Raw genomic sequence first — 17,709 nt, forward strand, 5'->3', positions numbered from 1 at the left:
CCAGGTCCAGGATTCAAACCTCAGTCGACTATGTGGTAACTCCCTGGTATTAACTACTATGCACCTGCCAACCCCTCCTCTCAAGATTTTGGACACTCATGCATGCATGCCCAGCAGGCCTTTCAAGCCACAGGTCCAAGACTTGAACCACAGTCAGCGATGTGAGATCCAGCTGTCTTAACCTCTATGCTATCTGCTGGCCCCAGGACTATTTTTTCATGCCTAAAAATCTGTTACAAAAATTCAGTTATAATCAGTCATGTGTGATTAATTTTCAAATATCTAGATCAGATTGATTCATTTTTGTATTAACCATGGTGAAAATAAAAATCAAAAGTAGAATATTAAATAAAAAAATAAAATGCCCTGAATGCATGTATATGTATACAGATGATTACATAGCTATCATCCCTCCTTGGCTATCTACAAATGTCCATGAGAATGATTCCTCTGTCTTTAGACAGTACCCCGCCATTGAAAAACATCAGGAAATAGACAGGACTGAAGATCCTAGGGCATGGGAGGGTTAAGGAATGAGAAGAAGAAGGAAAGGGATAAGATTGGATGGAGTAGCCTGGATAAGTGTTCACTCAACTAGTTCTCAGACTAATATTAATTGAAGGAGCAGGTTCTGCTAGACCCAGCCAAGGCAATCTTTATTAGGAACTTGAGCCCATACTTTGATAAGTAATTCTAATCCTTGTATTAAGTTTATAATGTTTTGGATGATAGCTTTAGAAAAAGAAATATGCCTAAAGAGTGGGTGACATTTTGCTGAACAGGCTTACTTTGGCTCTGTTTCATATTGCATTGTGACTAGTTTTGCTTCAGCTTAGATCTGGAATTATCTCTGACCTCTCCTGCCTCCTTCCCTCTTTTTTTTTCCTGGTGAATTGAAGGCAGGATGGTAAAAGTAATTAACTATGTAAAAGTCAAGATCAACTGAATGCTGATTACAGTGGCTTCTTTTTTTTTTCCTGAAGCATAAATCATCTGAAAATGTTACCCAGGAAAAAGCAAATGTCACAGAATTTCATGTTTTTAATATGTTAATATTATCAACCCGCGGTAGAGGGAAAAAGCTAAAATAGATAGACCAGCACTATTTTTTATAATCTGAATGTGTCTAAGCATAATTGATCCACACTCAGTAAATGCCTGCCTCTCTTCAATACAACCTATACCTTTCCTTCTCACTATAGGAAAAAATCGGCTGGCGGAATGACTCCCTCCATCTCCTGGTCTTTGTGAGTGATGCCGATTCTCATTTTGGCATGGACAGCAAACTAGCAGGCATCGTCATCCCTAATGACGGGCTCTGTCACTTGGACAGCAAGAATGAATATTCCATGTCCACCATCTTGGTGAGTAACCTGCACTCTACAGTTTTCAGAGCTACAAGCAGGCAAAGAGTCGCTGTAGTACAACACAAGATAACTCATGTTTGGTGAAAGCTGAACACATTTGCTGATCTGAGAAGAACAAATTGCCCTTCCTCAAGCCTCACCATCATTCGCAGATCCCCAGAGGCACACAGGGTGGTGGGGACATATGAGAAGTTTGGATCTGCTGTCCCACATGCAGTCCCGGAACCTCCCCAGATTCTTCCAAGATTCTGGGGCCAGTAGAAAGCAATAGAAGCAGCTCGTTCCATTCTCAACCACAGCCCCGTGGAGAGGGGCCCAGATCAGAATAGTAACCACACAGGAGTGGCTATGAATGATGACCCCAGAGGCATGCCCCTAAATCAAGCCCTGCTTTGATGAACCATGGGGTTCCATGGGAAACAATTCGTCAGGTACTGCTTGATTGACTTATTTTGCATCATTTAAAAACTGATGGTGGGAGCCAGCTGGTAGCATGGTGGTTAAGGGCACTGGATTCCCACATGGCTGACTGTGGTTCAAGTCCCAGACAAGGCAGCTTGCTTTCTCACGTTCCCTCTTTCTCTTTTACTCTATCCTTCTCCAGTCAAATTAAGTAAATAAATAAAGTTCAATAAAATAATTCTTTAAAAAAGAAAACTGACGGTGATGTTCAAAGAAAAAATTACTTGACTTATGCAAAAGAAGTTCATCTTTTGAGCACCCTTTTGACACATGACCTCATTTGATCCTCAGCAGAACTCTATGTACGTAACTGCTTGCCCTGAGCCAACCATGAGGCTGCCATGCTCGTGTTTTCTACCTGCAATGTCCTTCTCTCCTAGACTGCCGAGAAGCTCTGAAATAGCCTTTAAACCCCAATCCAACCATTTCTATCCCAGAGTGCCCTCTTTGACCCGTGCTAGACTCCGAAGTGATCATTTCTCCCTTTGTCCTCATACAGAGCTCTCTTCTGCACACATCTCTGTGAAAATGTGCTTGTTTACAGCCATCTGTTTTTTCCCTATTACATACTCCTCATAATAAGGACTGGCTGATTATCTCTATTTCCTGACAGCACTGTGCCTGACCACAGAGGAAGCTAGCTAATGCATGAAACAGAATTAAATTATGAAGCAGCTTACTCTCCCCATTTACCACTTGGGGTAATGTGACACAGGACTAGTGATTCCATACGATGACAATGCTGTGGAAGTGTGTATAGATAGAAAGAGAGTGACCCAGTATTCCAATATCAGTCTGAAAAATGATTCTCTAGCACTCTAACAGTTTGTAAATTACTCACTACCGTACTTCGACCCAAATGTCTAAATTTTGTCATGAATGTTTCCTCTAAAATTTGACCAGTAGTGTGTCTCAAACATATAATCTCTAATCATATAATCTGCCTTTTCATATTGAAGATCAGTGGGAAAAGCAACGGGCTGTCTTACAGTCAGGGACAGGCAAGAAACTGAGAAATGGATCCTTTTCTCATTGCCTTTTTCTTGCAACTTTTCAAATGCCCCATAATTGACATCTGGAAAATAATAAGATCATAAAAACAAATACTACTTACTGTCTAATGTGACCATTTTGTCTAGTAAATGTTCACTTCACTGTCTCCTCTAGGAAACGTCCAATTTGTTCTTGCTAAATAAGTTGCTACAGGTGCACAGAAATCAGGCGCCATTTTCCTGGTCAGGTACCTGCCTTCAACCTGGTCCTTTAAGCACTTCCTTATACTCATAACACTAGGCCAAACTCCTGGGGCCACAGAATAATTGGATATGGTTCTTGGCCTTGAATTTACAGTGTAATAGTGAGGATTAAACCAGTAGATCTGATTCAAATAGAAAGGCACATTTGCCCACTGTGAAGGGCTCAGTGGGATAAGCTTGGCTGTGTACACACGGCAGTTGAAAGGTGAGAGAACATGTGGAGGTGGGAGGGGTCAGACTTGGAAGAATTTAGGCTTTAAGGTGAAGAATATTTTGGGCAATTGAAAAGCAGAGGAAATTAAACATGCTAGACTCAGGAGGATTTACATCATCTGGGATTTCAACTGATAAAATCCAAATGTCGTGGAAAGCTCATATTACACTGTCAGATTTGCAGTTAGGTAATTTGCATGAGTATTTTAGGCAAAAGTATGCCTTTTCTCTCAACTTGCAACTAAAGGAGACTTCAGATGAATGTATTTCAGTATTCTTCAGTAGTTCTGAGAATATGTGACCATATCAGGTGGGTAGACGGGGGTGGTGGTGGTGGTGGTGGTGGTGGTTATTTATCAGTGTTCCTGGGAAAGAGAGAGACCCAGTATTCCAATATCAGTCTGAAAAATGATTCTCTAGCACTCTAACAGTTTGTAAATTACTCACTACCGTACTTCGACCCAAATGTCTAAATTTTGTCATGAATGTTTCCTCTAAAATTTGACCAGTAGTGCGTCTCAAACATATAATCTCTAATCATATAATCTGCCTTTTCATATTGAAGATCAGTGGGAAAAGCAACGGGCTGTCTTACAGTCAGGGACAGGCAAGAAACTGAGAAATGGATCCTTTTCTCATTGCCTTTTTCTTGCAACTTTTCAAATGCCCCATAATTGACATCTGGAAAATAATAAGATCATAAAAACAAATACTACTTACTGTCTAATGTGACCATTTTGTCTAGTAAATGTTCACTTCACTGTCTCCTCTAGGAAACGTCCAATTTGTTCTTGCTAAATAAGTTGCTACAGGTGCACAGAAATCAGGCGCCATTTTCCTGGTCAGGCACCTGCCTTCAACCTGGTCCTTTAAGCACTTCCTTATACTCATAACACTAGGCCAAACTCCTGGGGCCACAGAATAATTGGATATGGTTCTTGGCCTTGAATTTACAGTGTAATAGTGAGGATTAAACCAGTAGATCTGATTCAAATAGAAAGGCACATTTGCCCACTGTGAAGGGCTCAGTGGGATAAGCTTGGCTGTGTACACACGGCAGTTGAAAGGTGAGAGAACATGTGGAGGTGGGAGGGGTCAGACTTGGAAGAATTTAGGCTTTAAGGTGAAGAATATTTTGGGCAATTGAAAAGCAGAGGAAATTAAACATGCTAGACTCAGGAGGATTTACATCATCTGGGATTTCAACTGATAAAATCCAAATGTCGTGGAAAGCTCATATTACACTGTCAGATTTGCAGTTAGGTAATTTGCATGAGTATTTTAGGCAAAAGTATGCCTTTTCTCTCAACTTGCAACTAAAGGAGACTTCAGATGAATGTATTTCAGTATTCTTCAGTAGTTCTGAGAATATGTGACCATACCAGGTGGGTAGACGGGGGTGGTGGTGGTGGTGGTGGTGGTGGTTATTTATCAGTGTTCCTCCATTTTGACTGACTTCAGTCATAATCAACATATTCTTAGTTTTATTGTTTCTAGGTTATTTCCTTACTTGAATTTTCTCTTTTACATTCTCGCACTTCGATTCATATGATAGATAAAAGTGCTCTGTGTTTCAGACTTAGAAAGTAAAGTCCCTCTTCAAGTTTGATAATCAATGACATCACTTATTGTTAAAGCACTTACATTTCTGGGGAATGAATGCATCAACAGAACAGAAGTACGATATAGTTTCAGTTGTCCTACAAAAATATTGCAGGATCCCAATAGTTTGATTTGTGACTTAAAAATGCGATAAGACCAAACCCAAGAACTGAGGGAGGAATGTTTCAAATCAGATTAATGTAGGAACTGCAGTGTGTCATTCCTCAGCAGACTGTCCCTTCCTCAACCCTCAACCCACCTCATTCAATTCCAGTAAGAGTTTCAAAGCTACAAGAGCCACTTCAGTCACATAGACCACAGTCCAGTTGCCCCTCCCTCTACTCCAACATTCCAAGCCCGCTGATAAGGAGCAGCACTTAGAAGGAGTAAAATGTTTCTCTACCCTTGAAATTACAACATGCTATAAGTCTTTAAGTAAATTTCCAGTGATTTACTTTGAAGTGACAGAGCATAATATACTACACTGACAGGAACTGATTCTTGGGACTTAATCAAACCTACAAGATTTGGAAAACAATGATTAAACCAACAAACTGAATAGTGCTAATTGTGTATTTGTCTACTTCGAATGATACAGTCATGCCTGTGAACACTGAAATGCCAAACTCAGTGAGACATCTTCTTTATTTTACATTTATTTATTTATTTATACATTCTTTTCTAAAGCGATACTTAAAATCTATGTGTTAATTTTAGGAATATCCAACAATTGGACAACTCATTGATAAACTGGTACAAAACAATGTTTTGTTGATCTTTGCTGTAACACAAGAACAAGTTCATTTATATGAGGTAAGCAAACGTAATTTTGAAAATTTTAAAAGAAGATTATGTATCATGAAACTAACTCTGTGAGTTTAAACATGGGAAGGGCAATGAATAATCATTGACACATACCAAATGTACTGGGCACTTGGCAAATTTAACCCCTTTACCACTTGCAACTTAAGTTAATAACTGCGGATGTGCAGTGGGGAGTCAAGGGACAGTTGTGGGAAGTGTATCATGAAACTAACTCTGTGATTTTAAACATGGGAAGGGCAATGAATAATCATTGACACATACCAAATGTACTGGGCACTTGGCAAATTTAACCCCTTTACCACTTGCAACTTAAGTTATTAATATAACTGCGGATGCGCAGTGGGGAGTCAAGGGACAGATGTGGGAAGGCAAGGAAGAAAGAAGCATGGAAATGAAAAAGATAAGTTGCAAGAGCATACATTTTACCTAAAAGTAGATTTTCTCCTCGTAAGCTGTTTTGTCTGATGAGGGAGGACTTAACAGAGAATGGAGAAAGTCTTATAAATGGGACATAGTTCTTTGACATTTGCAAGTTAGAAACACAAAAAAACCACACGCAAGCGGAACTGGGTTGTATCCCAAATAGAGACACAACTAAAGCTATTGAGAAGTGGAAAGTTAAAAGAAAAAACTTGTGAAATTGGTCCAAAATTTAATTTCTCCTTTAAAGTGGCTGGATTTGCAGTTTTGGGAAGGAAGCACCAACTGTCAACAGGAACCATTTTATTAGACAAAATAATGTTTGAAAACTATTCTTTGAATTGTAAAACATACAAGTGGACTTCTAAGAGTTTATAGAAAAAAATGGAATTAAAGTAGGGTTTATTTTACTGAAACATTTTCAAATCCATGTATATTTTTTCATAATATGCATTTTCCATTAACTTTTTGAAGACCCCTCTTATATAATTCTATGATTTCTTTCCAGCCTAAGAAAAACAGTATGTCAAAAATGGCACAAATTGGGGTATTAGCAAATGATCTATTGCTAATCTAAAGTTTTACAGAGAAGGTATATTTAGCACAGGCCTTAGAAAATGTAGAGAAATTAAATCTTTTATGCCTTCTTTAGAGAAGCTTCATGTACTCCTAAACTCAGAGTCTGATCTTCTATTCCTTTTGAAAGAACCTCTTAACTTGCTTGGTGACCTTACAGGGCTCATGAAACTCTGAGATTATTTGACAGAGGCTTTGATTAAATGCCACTCACTACTAAGAACGATGCAGTCCATGAACTTGCATTGGGTTCTTGTGGAAAGCATCCAGGAGGAGATGCTATCTTGCATTTTTAATGAGAGGAGGGTATTGTATGCCCAGGCGAGATTGCCTTTTTCTGCAGACAAGGGCAGTCCTTTGCACTCAAACTCCATATTTGAGGTCTTTGTTCTACTCAGAAACCATGTGGGTTTACCTGATCTGGGCATTTTCTTAAGGCTCTTTAGTGTGTGATACTTGTTTCCAGTGGTTTTAAGAAGTAGAGTTGAATTGAGATTAAAAAACATAATGCAATAGTGAATTTATTCTGCCTTTGATTCTTAAGGTTAGAGTAAGAAGACCCTGGGGGTCACAGTACCTCCTCCATAGCAGAGCTCTGGTCTAGAAGAGGGAGGGGGAGTTGCACCAAACCTTTCTTCAAAAGAGAGTCTGGGAAACAGGATGGATGATCATGAACACAGGCTCCCATAACTCACTCTGGTAATAGTCTTTAAGACTCACAACTCGTTTATATGTCCCCCCCAAAACTGCTATTAAGAAGACAGAAGAAGATGAAAAATAACTATGTGGCAAAACAGAATCTGTCGGATTTCAGCTGGTTGCATCCATGGTTCCCCTGTTGCAAAGGAAATGATCATTTCCAAGGAAAACGCCAGATTAGAGTCTGCCTCTAATGTAACAGCAGGACATTTATTTTGCCTGCCTACTAATCTCATTATGAGCGAATTTATGTTCTGTCATGATCTGTGGTCTTTACCAGCCAGGCTCCACTAAATTCAAAGGGACATTTTCAGGGAGTTCTGCAGTGGACCAGGTCAGCAGCCCACTCTCTGATTCTAGTCCTTTCATTATTTTATTTTTATTTTGATGGGCTCATCCCTCCATCTACATTAGCTGGGGCAGGCAGCAGCCTGGTCTAAAGAAAATGACAGCAGCATTGCACTTTCCTGAAGCCTTCACACAGCGTGAAAATGCTGATCTCCTGTTTTATTGATAATGAAAACTGAAAATAGACCAATAATGCCTTGTGTTGCCTTTCAATTTAAATCTCTTAGAGGGAGCGCTCTGTGCGTGCAAGAGTCCTATGCAACCTGATGTTTGGATGGCTGTGATATAAAAAACATAACTACTGAAAATGAAAACCAATGGTAGGATTTTAAGAAAGCAATTAAGTGCTTAGATCTAAGGAAGATTCCAGAAGGAAAACATTCTCCTGCGTTGTATGTGAAGCTCACGTAGGTGCTTGCACAGCAGACACATTTGGGCTGGGTTCCATGGCAGCCTTGTCTTGCAGCAAATGCGATATATGTTGCCTATTCGTGGACTGCAGGAAAACGACTGTTTTTCAGTAATTTGGGTAAGATGCTTTGGACTGCCCAGGTGGTAATGTTCCTGTATATCATAACAGCGACGAGCAAGCGATGCAAAGCATAAAGTAAGCAGTTCTGCCTTTGGTTCTGCACCCCCAGACTTTAGCAAACAGATGATTTTGAACAAACTTATTATTATGAATAGTTTCCTGTTTGTCCAATTACAGGGTTCAAAAGATAATGATAGGTAATAGACTGAGCACTAGGTAGTATATTACATTCCAGTGCTAAATACTATTTTGAGTCAAGAATCAATTACCCAAGGTAAAAACAATTTTTATATCTCTTCTGTTGTTTTGAGATGTCTACTGTTCATTTGCATTAAAAGAGTATCAGGCTACTAAGCCCAAACTGCCTAATTTGATGAATCTTTCTCTTCCTAGTGAGATCTTGAGACAAAAAGCAATTCAATCAATGTTCTTTACTACATTGTCAAATCACGTTATTAATCATTTGGGTTATTTATAAGACTTTAAAATGTTCTGTATCTTTCGAAAATGTCTACTTGTGGCTAGAAAAGATGACTTTTGTGAAGTTAACAACAATGGTTATTATATGGCCTGGTCTTTATGATGTAATGCTGAACACAGTACCTAAAAGCATCAATAAGTATATTGGTAACAGACACTTCCAGTTTACTCACTACTGTCCATGGCATCATTGATGTCACTGGGATCATTAGGATAGAGCCATGTAAGGAAAGCATAGGGACGAGGGTACAAACAGGTTTTTATAGCAAAAGGCCCTTCCTTCTGGAGACATATACCTCTTAATTGGATCTTGCTCTTCTTTCTGTCTAGAGCAATTCTCAATACACAGTAGATCTTCAGTAAATGCCTGTTTAGTGACTATAAAAGTATCTTATCTTGGGGCCAGCAGGTGGCATGGTGGTTGAGATGCTGAACTCCCACCTGGCCATCTGTGATTGAAGTCCCAGACCTGGTGGCTTGCTTTCTTACTTTCTCTCCCTCTCTCTCTGGTATGTACACATGCTCTATAGTATATATATGTGTGTATATATATAATAATTTTTGAGAGGTTTTTGCTATAGGGTGTGTGTGCTCACCAGACAGAGAGAGACAGAGAGACAGAAAGCGAGAAATCACCCCCCAAGGGGGATGACCACACCGCAATCCCTTCTCCTCCATTCTTCTCTCGGGATCTAGGGCACACACACACACACGCGCCCGGTGTGAGTTTAAGCCACCAGGTCCGGGACTCGAACCGCGGTTGACTATGTGGGAGTCCAGCGACATAGCCATTACGCTAACTGCTGGTCCCTAAAATAAATAATTTTTTAAAACACCTTACCTTATATTTTCTAAAATTGAGTCAAATGTCCTAAATAGGGACTAGGAGTTTTGTGTGGTAAACGCTTATCAAGGTGGAGGAAGCTGTGTTCACAGAAGCCCATGTTAACCGTTGCTAGGATCCTCTTTAGCCCTGGCTGTCCCTTCTTCCACCACTCCCATCTTAGACCCAGATGGCACCAGAGAGGAAAGAAAGACTGCCATCGATCTCAGGACCAGCCTTTCAGAGCAACTCTACAACCATCTCACTAAGCCCTGAAAGGCCTAGTAAGCAATTACTGACTGATCCGGAAAACAAATACAAAGAGCAGCCACAAGACGCTGTTAGCCTGGTGTTCTCGTGGGGCTTGCGAGGTGATCTACCATACATGGGTTTCTATTTTTCAGGAGTCAGTTTAAACCCTGTTTTCATTTCACTCTTCCCCGCTTTCTTCTTGCTCTTTTGAGCTTTTCACTACTGCAAGACAGGAAAGGAGGCAGAGAAAATAGGGACAGAGATAAAATTAAACATTGCTATTTATAGCCTGTTCTAGTATTGTTTGTTATATAATGTTCCTACTGGGAAAGACCAAGACAATTTTGCTCCAATGGAAATTCCTTAATCTCTCCAGCCTCAGTTTATGCAAAATAAAAGGGTTAGACTGAGTGGTTTCTAATTTTAACAGTCAGTGACTGATCTTGAAAGGGGAAATTACCATGAATTCCAATGATCTCCGCACAGATAATAAAGTTCAGTTAGCTGTAATGTAGCTAATGTTAGGGCATGGTCTTTATCCTATCAATCCTGTCCTATGTGGGCTATTTCAAACCTGCGAGTTATTTTAGTGAAAATGAAATCATCTAGGAATAAAAAGAGAACTTCTGGATTATGAGACATGTCCATAAAGTAATAAATTGCTCTTAATTCAAACATAATGGAAAGGATTTTGATTTCTCCTCCTTTGATGGTATCTGAAAACAAACACTGAAAAAAGCCAGCTGCCTACACTTTTCTCATTAACGAAAACATTCCTCAGAGTGGGAGGATTTGGAAAAAATCGTCAGAATATCGTATCAGGCAGAGTTGTTAGGAGTGTTTCTCAGGCTAATTAATACCAACCATAAAAGTGATCAGGAACTACCTCTTAGGCCACACATAGTACATTTCTTCTAAAGTACTCAAAGCCTTGGAATCCATTGTGTCTTAATGAGATGCCATAACAGGCCAACCCATGTAGACACAGCAAATGAGAGTTCATCAATACAGAATCTGATTTCAAGATTTACACATCACTCACAATGGCTCATATATCATTGGAACCGAGATGCTATTAGATAGCACAGTCAGTCATCTATCCATCCACTCATTCATTTATCAAACACCTTATGAGCACCTTCCATGAACTTTATTTGTTATAAGGGACTTAATTGGCAATTATAAAACTGCTTTTGATGCTAGTACTATCATAGTGTTGTGAAGCCCTTCACACTGAGGGTGAAAACGGAGGGCTGGTGATGATCCATAGCTATGACTGATAGTATTAGAATAATAATAGGAAAGACACTTTATTAGGTAGCAGCCTGTAGGCTAAGGGCTTTAATATCTATGTAGGGCTGGGACCAGCAGTTAGCGTAATGGCTATGTTGCTGGACTCCCATGTAGTGGACTGCGGTTCAAGTCCCAGACCCGGTGGCTTAAACTCACGCTGGGCATGTGTGCATGCATGCGCAAGATCCCGGGAGGAGAATGGAGAAGGGATTGCGGCGTGACTATCCCCCCTGGGGGGTGATTTCTCGCTTTCTGTCTCTCTGTCTGTCTTTCTCTGTCTGGTGAGCGCACACCCTATAGCAAAAACCTCTCAAAAAAAGGTGAAAGTTTCCAAAAAAAAAAAAAAAAAAAAAAAAAACCAAACTCTCAAAACTTAGCCATTCTGAGGTTACAGCCTCAACCACTGAGATAAGTCACAATTGAACTTAGGCTTCTGTAGTAAAGGGGCATTCTAGCCATTAGATGACCACAGAAATAGCCTTTTAAATAAAGTAACCAACTTTAAAAGTCACTATAAAAGCACAGAGCCCAAGGAGGGAGCAGAGTCACCTGATGGATGATCCAGCATAGGAATTCCCCACAAATGACAGAAACTTTCAAAGCCAGGAATCGCCTAATCTAGGGTATTTTACTTTTGCTGTTAATTTAAATGAATAGAGCAATTTAAAGATGTGTAGACCTGAAAAAAAAAGAGAGAGAGAGAGAGACATTTGGATTCTGCCCTTTGGGTTATTTAAGCTCTCAGTGGTAAGAACAGGCCACACAACTAGGGACCATTATGCATTTGCCAACCTGTCTAAAACAACTACTAACTATGGTGATCACTACCTATGGTTCCAATTAAAGGGGGACTCGGGGGACATTTGTTCTGACAAGGGCTATAGGCTTATGATGACAGAGTTCAAGCACACAGAAAAACAGAGCAATATAATGAAAATGCATACTGCTGCCCAGTTTTCTCACATCTTAGCATTTCATTACCATATTTGGCTCAGACTTTTAAAAGAAATGAAACTTCCCAGATACAGTTGCCTGCTATGTAATTGCCCAACTTTGATCCTATCTTCTTTTTTCCTTTCCTAGAGGTAATCATCACACTCATACTTGTTGTGTGTGTGTGTGTGTGTGTGTGTGTGTGTTATTAAAAATATGTGTACAGCTATAAATAATTATGTTGTTTTGGCTTATGACCATTATTATAATAAGATATACTTCTATGCTATATATATTATCTCTACAAGCTGCTGTTTTCCTTTTAATTTACGTATTTACATTCATTCACTGTACATCAATACAGTATACAAAATAAGATTTTCCATTCAGAATACACTGTATACTGGCTCAATCAAGGATATTACCATACATGCTATCATCAATGAATATTTTTTCATTTCTTGTTTCTTATATATTTTGCTTTCCTTTTCCCCCGCTTTGATTCCCTACCTCTCACTCTCTGCCATTTCCCACTTTCGTCCCACGTTGTCTCTGGTATCTATAGTTGTTTCCCACACTTTTTCTTTTTCACATTTTATTGATTCATTAAAGATCTTAACTAATTTTAAAACTTTCGGGACCAGCAGTTAGCGTAATGGCTATGTCGCTGGATTCCCATGTAGTCGACTGCAGTTCGAGTCCCGGAACCGGTGGCTTAAAACTCACGCCAGGCGCGTACGCGTGTGTGCCCAAGAGTGCCCAAGATCCCGAGAGGAGAATGGAGGAGAAGGGATTGCGGTGTGGCCATCCCCCCTGGGGGGTGATTTCTCGCTTTCTGTCTCTCTGTCTTTCTCTGTCTGTCTGGCAAGTGCATGCGCCCTGTAGCAAAAACCTCTTCAAAAAAAAAAATCTTTCAATAGCAAGCATAGCTTATATATACATATCTATGAACACATGTCTGATTTTAGGCATAAACCTCATTGAGTAAAGTGAACATACTATAAAGTAGCACTTAACTTGGGCTATATTGCTTATAGCAGTCCTTAAATAGGTATTTTTTAATTCCAAGAAAAACAGTTTTAGTTTTATTAGATACAAATAAAAAAATGTTAAGAGAAATTTGCTTAATACTTAAAGCCAGGAAAAAGTTTAGGTTTCAATTCAAACAGTAGGTAGATGAACCTGTCAATAGTTCAAGAGAAGACAAAAATTTTAAAATCGGGAAATCAAAGCATAGAAGAATATCAGCAGTGTTTTAGTCTAAAGTCAAAAAATTCTATTTCACCAGTTCAGTCTCATGTCATTAATCTCTCTTCTATTGAATTTACAGTGATACTATGATCTGATCTTTCCATTTAAACCCTGGAAGTTGACATTCAACTCCAGACCTGTCTCTACCATTAGGATAGCCATTTTCTTGGTTGTTTCTGTACTCTTAATTCTGTGTGTCCAACTTTAGTTTTCCTGATATAGCACTCCCTTCGTCACTTCTAAAAGAGCTCATCTGGTGTTGGTAAGTTCTTTCAGGTTTTGTTTATCTGAGAATGTTTATGGTTTTTTTCCCCATATGAAAGATAATCTTGCCAGGTATAGTATTCTTGGTTGAATTTTTTTTTTTCACTTAACACTTTGAATATATTTTCCCATTCTTTCCTTGCTTACATTGTTTTTGATGAGAAGTCCAACATTAGCCTGATAGGTTATCCTTTGAAAGTAACTTGATATTTCTCTCTCCCCAAAATTAGTATCTTGTCTCTGTCTGTGCTTTTGGTCAATCTGGCTATGATGTGCCTTGGAGATCTTCTTGGGTTGATTCTATGTGGGGTCCTTTGTATTTTGGGGGTCTGGATATTTGACTGCCTCTCTAGGCTTCGAAAGTTTTCTTTCAAGATTTCATGGAATAGATTATCAATGCCCTTATTAGTTTCTTCACCTTCTGGGATACTGATGATCCAGATGTTTGGGCATTTAATGATATCTAGTATTGCACATTATGTTATTCTCATTTTTTGTGCTATTTTCTCAGTCTTTTTGGTGAATTTTTCTAGGTCAGAGGTTCTATCTTCTACATCTGAGATTCGATCTTCTGCATGATCAAATCTGCCTTTCATACTTTCAAGGGAGATTTTGATTTCCTGTATTCAGTCTTCATCTCTAACAATTCCATTTGATTCTTTTTTTTAATGATTGTATTTTCTCTTTCAGCTCATGCAAGAACTTCTTCACCTCCTAGAATGCATTGTCTCTTTTCTTCTTCATCTTCTGGAGTTCATTGTCTCTCTTCTCTTGCATCTCTGTTAGCTTTGTCACTATAAATATTTTAAATTCTTTATCTGTCATATCTATAAGTTCCCTTGTATTGTCTATGGAGGATAAGGAGTTACTCTTATCCCTTAGGGGAGAGATATTTTCTTGGTTTCTCATTTCTTGTGTCTTTGCAGAGGTTTCTGGTCATCTAATGGATTATATGTTTTTTCCTAGTGTTTGGAGTTAAATTTGAGTATTCAGAGGCATGCCGGAGGAGGTGACCTGAAATCTCTAAACAGTGACATTTTTCTCCCTTTATGCAGCAGATTTAATGGAAATTGAGGATTAATCTGACCCTAAAAGTGTTCAAATACTTGGCTACTGAGCACCTAGAGCTGTCTAGAAAATCAGTGTGTGGAGGCTCAGCAGAAAAGTGAGAAAAGTAAAAAGAAAAGGAAAAGGAAAAAGAGAAAAAAAAAAAAAAAAAAAAAAAAAAAAAAAAAAAAAAAAAAAGAAAGAAAGAAAGAAAGAAAAAGAAAAAGGAAAAGAAAAAAAATTTTTTTAAAGAGAAAAAATGTTAAGCAAAAAATGAAAACCACGCAGCATGCCGGTCAGAACTCAGATAGACATGGCTGGTGATTTGCTTGTCCTATAGGGACAGGGGGAAAGGTAAGAATAAGCGAGACAAAAGAGCAATAGAGAGCTAAGAAGTTTAAAAATTTAAAAAAATTAAAAATACATATAGAGAAAGAGACAGAGAGAATAAAAAATAGGGTACTTTAACCTGGCTCCTGGCCAGATCTGGGAGGCAGGAGGGTGAAGTCTGGGCAGAAGGTCTTCAATGGTCCTAATCCCTGAATGGGGCCACTCAGAATTCAGATAGACATGGCCAGTGATCAGCTTGTCCTGGCTCCTGGCTAAATCTGAGGGCTAGGAAGGTGAAGTCTGTGCAGAAGGTCTTCAGTCACAAGTTGCTTTTTGATTCAATACTATATTTTTGTTTTTAAAATTTTATTTACTTATTATGATAAAGTATACATTACGTGAACTTTATCATTTCAATTATTTTTAAGTGTACAATTCTGTGTCATTAAGAACATTCGCATTGCTGTGCACTATGTTAGTAGGCTTATCTGTGGAGCTACGCATAGCTCTGGTTTACTCCATCCCATCGCTATGCATATTCCATTCAACATATACATTTCAGTGTGTTCAGGCTGCCATTGGGGGGTTCAGATCACTTCCAATGCAGCATTGCAAGTGTTGTAGCCATGCACAGCCTTGTTCACCTGTTCTCTATTGACGATCTATATCTGGAAATGAAGTTTCTGTTCACAGGAGAATGGCTGCTTCTTCTCCTTCTTCTCCTCTTCCTCCTCTTGCTCCTTCTTCTCCTTTATGTTATATCAGAGAGCACTTGTATATGCATAAAGAGGGAGAGTGGGAGGGAGAGAGAGAAAAACCCCCACCTCGCCAAGGGGTCTGGTCACATTGCAATCATTTTTCCTCTTTTTTTTTTTATCCCATCAGGATCCTGGGCACATGTGCAATTGCCTAGCATGTGTTTCAAGCCACCAGGGCCTGAATTCCAACTATAGTTGGTCATGGGGGATCTGGCTCCATCTGCACAGCCCTGAACTGCTGCTCTGTGGGGCCAGACTGGCGTCTTCAATTTCACTGGGTTTCTTCAGGTTACATTGCAAAGCGGTTGTATTAGTTATTCTCCCAACAACGATGTAGTACAAAAGTATGGCCAAAACAAAACTTTAAATTACACTCTTTATGATTATAAAATTAATACTGTACCTGTTATTTGCAAAAGGGGGGTAGTACAAAAAAAAAACACACAAAAAAGAAATAAAGTTTACTTATAAACTCACCATTCAGACATAGCTAACCATTATTGACATTTTAGAGTAAGTCTTCTCTGCCTTTTTTCTTGGCGTGCATTTCCATATTTTAACATAATTGACATCATACTGTACATATTAAGGATGTTCAAGTGTTTTGTTGAGTTCCTATATTAATAGTCTTATAAAGACATAAAAATTCAATTGCATTAGTTGTACATCAAACAATCACTATTACAGATGAAAATAACATTAGATCCTACAAAACTCTGGGCCTATGGTTGCCCTACTTATGGAATGTGTGCTTTAAAATTAAAGCAAACGTGTCCCCTTGCCATGAGCAGTGCCAAAGCTGTGCAAGTACTACATTTTTACCTCCCAGGTTACGTTTACATGTTCACATGATACATGACCACTTGTTTACTCATGCTTGTCTAACTTTAATAGTATTAACTAATTCTTTTTAGTATTACCTTTTTTTTCAATCCTAAAAAGTGTCCTGTTGGGTTAAGACTCTGACATATGTCAGTAAGCCCCCTCTCTGAACAGTCAAATGCTCAAAACCATGCAATTACCTTTCTCTACGCTTTCTCTGACAACATTTGTAATGCTGCTTAATTCAGTTCCCCACATATGTACATCCTAAAGCCTTTTCTATATCCCTGGTTGACCGCTCTGTGTAGGTATCTGTGGTGTTAGCCCAAATTGTGATCCTGAAAGTCAGCAGGTGACAGGTGGATAAAGCAGATGGATCCTACATGGTCAACTATGGTTCAAGTCCTGGACCCAGCAGCTTGAAAATCACACCGGGCATGTGATTTTCATGTACATGAATGCCAAAAATTCCAGGAGGAGAAAGGAGGAGAGATTGTAGTGGACTGTGCTCCCTGAAGGTGATTTCTTACTTTCTTTCTCACAGTCTTTCTCTGTCACTCCCCAGCAAGTGCTTGTGCCCTACGTCAAAAACCAAAAAAAAAAAAAAAAAAAAAAAATTAAAATTATGGCCCTGCTTAAAGGGAGCTCACTTTGGCTTGAGTCACCATGGGAGAGTCTGCATTTTCCAAGGCAGAGCCGGCATAGCTTATTTATTTTTTTGAGAGAGAGAGAATTTTGCTGCAGGGTGCATGTGTTCACCACAGAGACACAAAGTGAGAAATCACCTCCAGAAGAGATGGCCACACCACAATCTCTTCTTCTCCTTTCTCCACTCAGGATCTTGGGCATTCACACACATGCATCCAGCGTGAGTTTTTATTTATATATGTATGATCAATTATTTGATTAGTTTCTTGGCAAAAAATCTAGAACACCAATTTGTGAGGATAAACTCCATTTGTAAGGGCAAATGCGGATGACAGGTAGCCGTGGAGCTGAGGAACAGCTTTGATTTTTGGTTAAATTTGTGAGTCCACAGATTTCTCATTAATCTTTCTGTGCTGCTCTGAAATCTCGTATTTCTCCTTTTCTGTGTTGAAGATCTCACCTTCCTGGTGTCTGGGCTTCTGCAATTTCTTTTTCTTGAAGTAAGCAT

The 17,709-nt window shown here is 39.1% G+C and overlaps 1 protein-coding gene across 6 annotated transcripts in view; it reads left to right on the top strand.

The window, feature by feature from the left end:
• ITGB6 (integrin subunit beta 6) overlaps window positions 1-17,709 on the top strand; it is a 145,063-nt gene that overhangs the window by 76,248 nt on the left and 51,106 nt on the right. For all 6 annotated transcript variants that reach the window (XM_006160288.3, XM_027776503.1, XM_006160287.3 and 3 more), the window contains 2 exons: window positions 1,203-1,364; window positions 5,618-5,713. In XM_006160288.3, the coding sequence (XP_006160350.1) occupies window positions 1,203-1,364; window positions 5,618-5,713 (258 nt within the window). The remainder of the gene's footprint in view (window positions 1-1,202; window positions 1,365-5,617; window positions 5,714-17,709) is intronic.

This window comes from Tupaia chinensis, unplaced genomic scaffold, assembly GCF_000334495.1.
Source record: "Tupaia chinensis unplaced genomic scaffold, TupChi_1.0 Scaffold000674_2, whole genome shotgun sequence".
Taxonomy (NCBI): domain Eukaryota; kingdom Metazoa; phylum Chordata; class Mammalia; order Scandentia; family Tupaiidae; genus Tupaia; species Tupaia belangeri.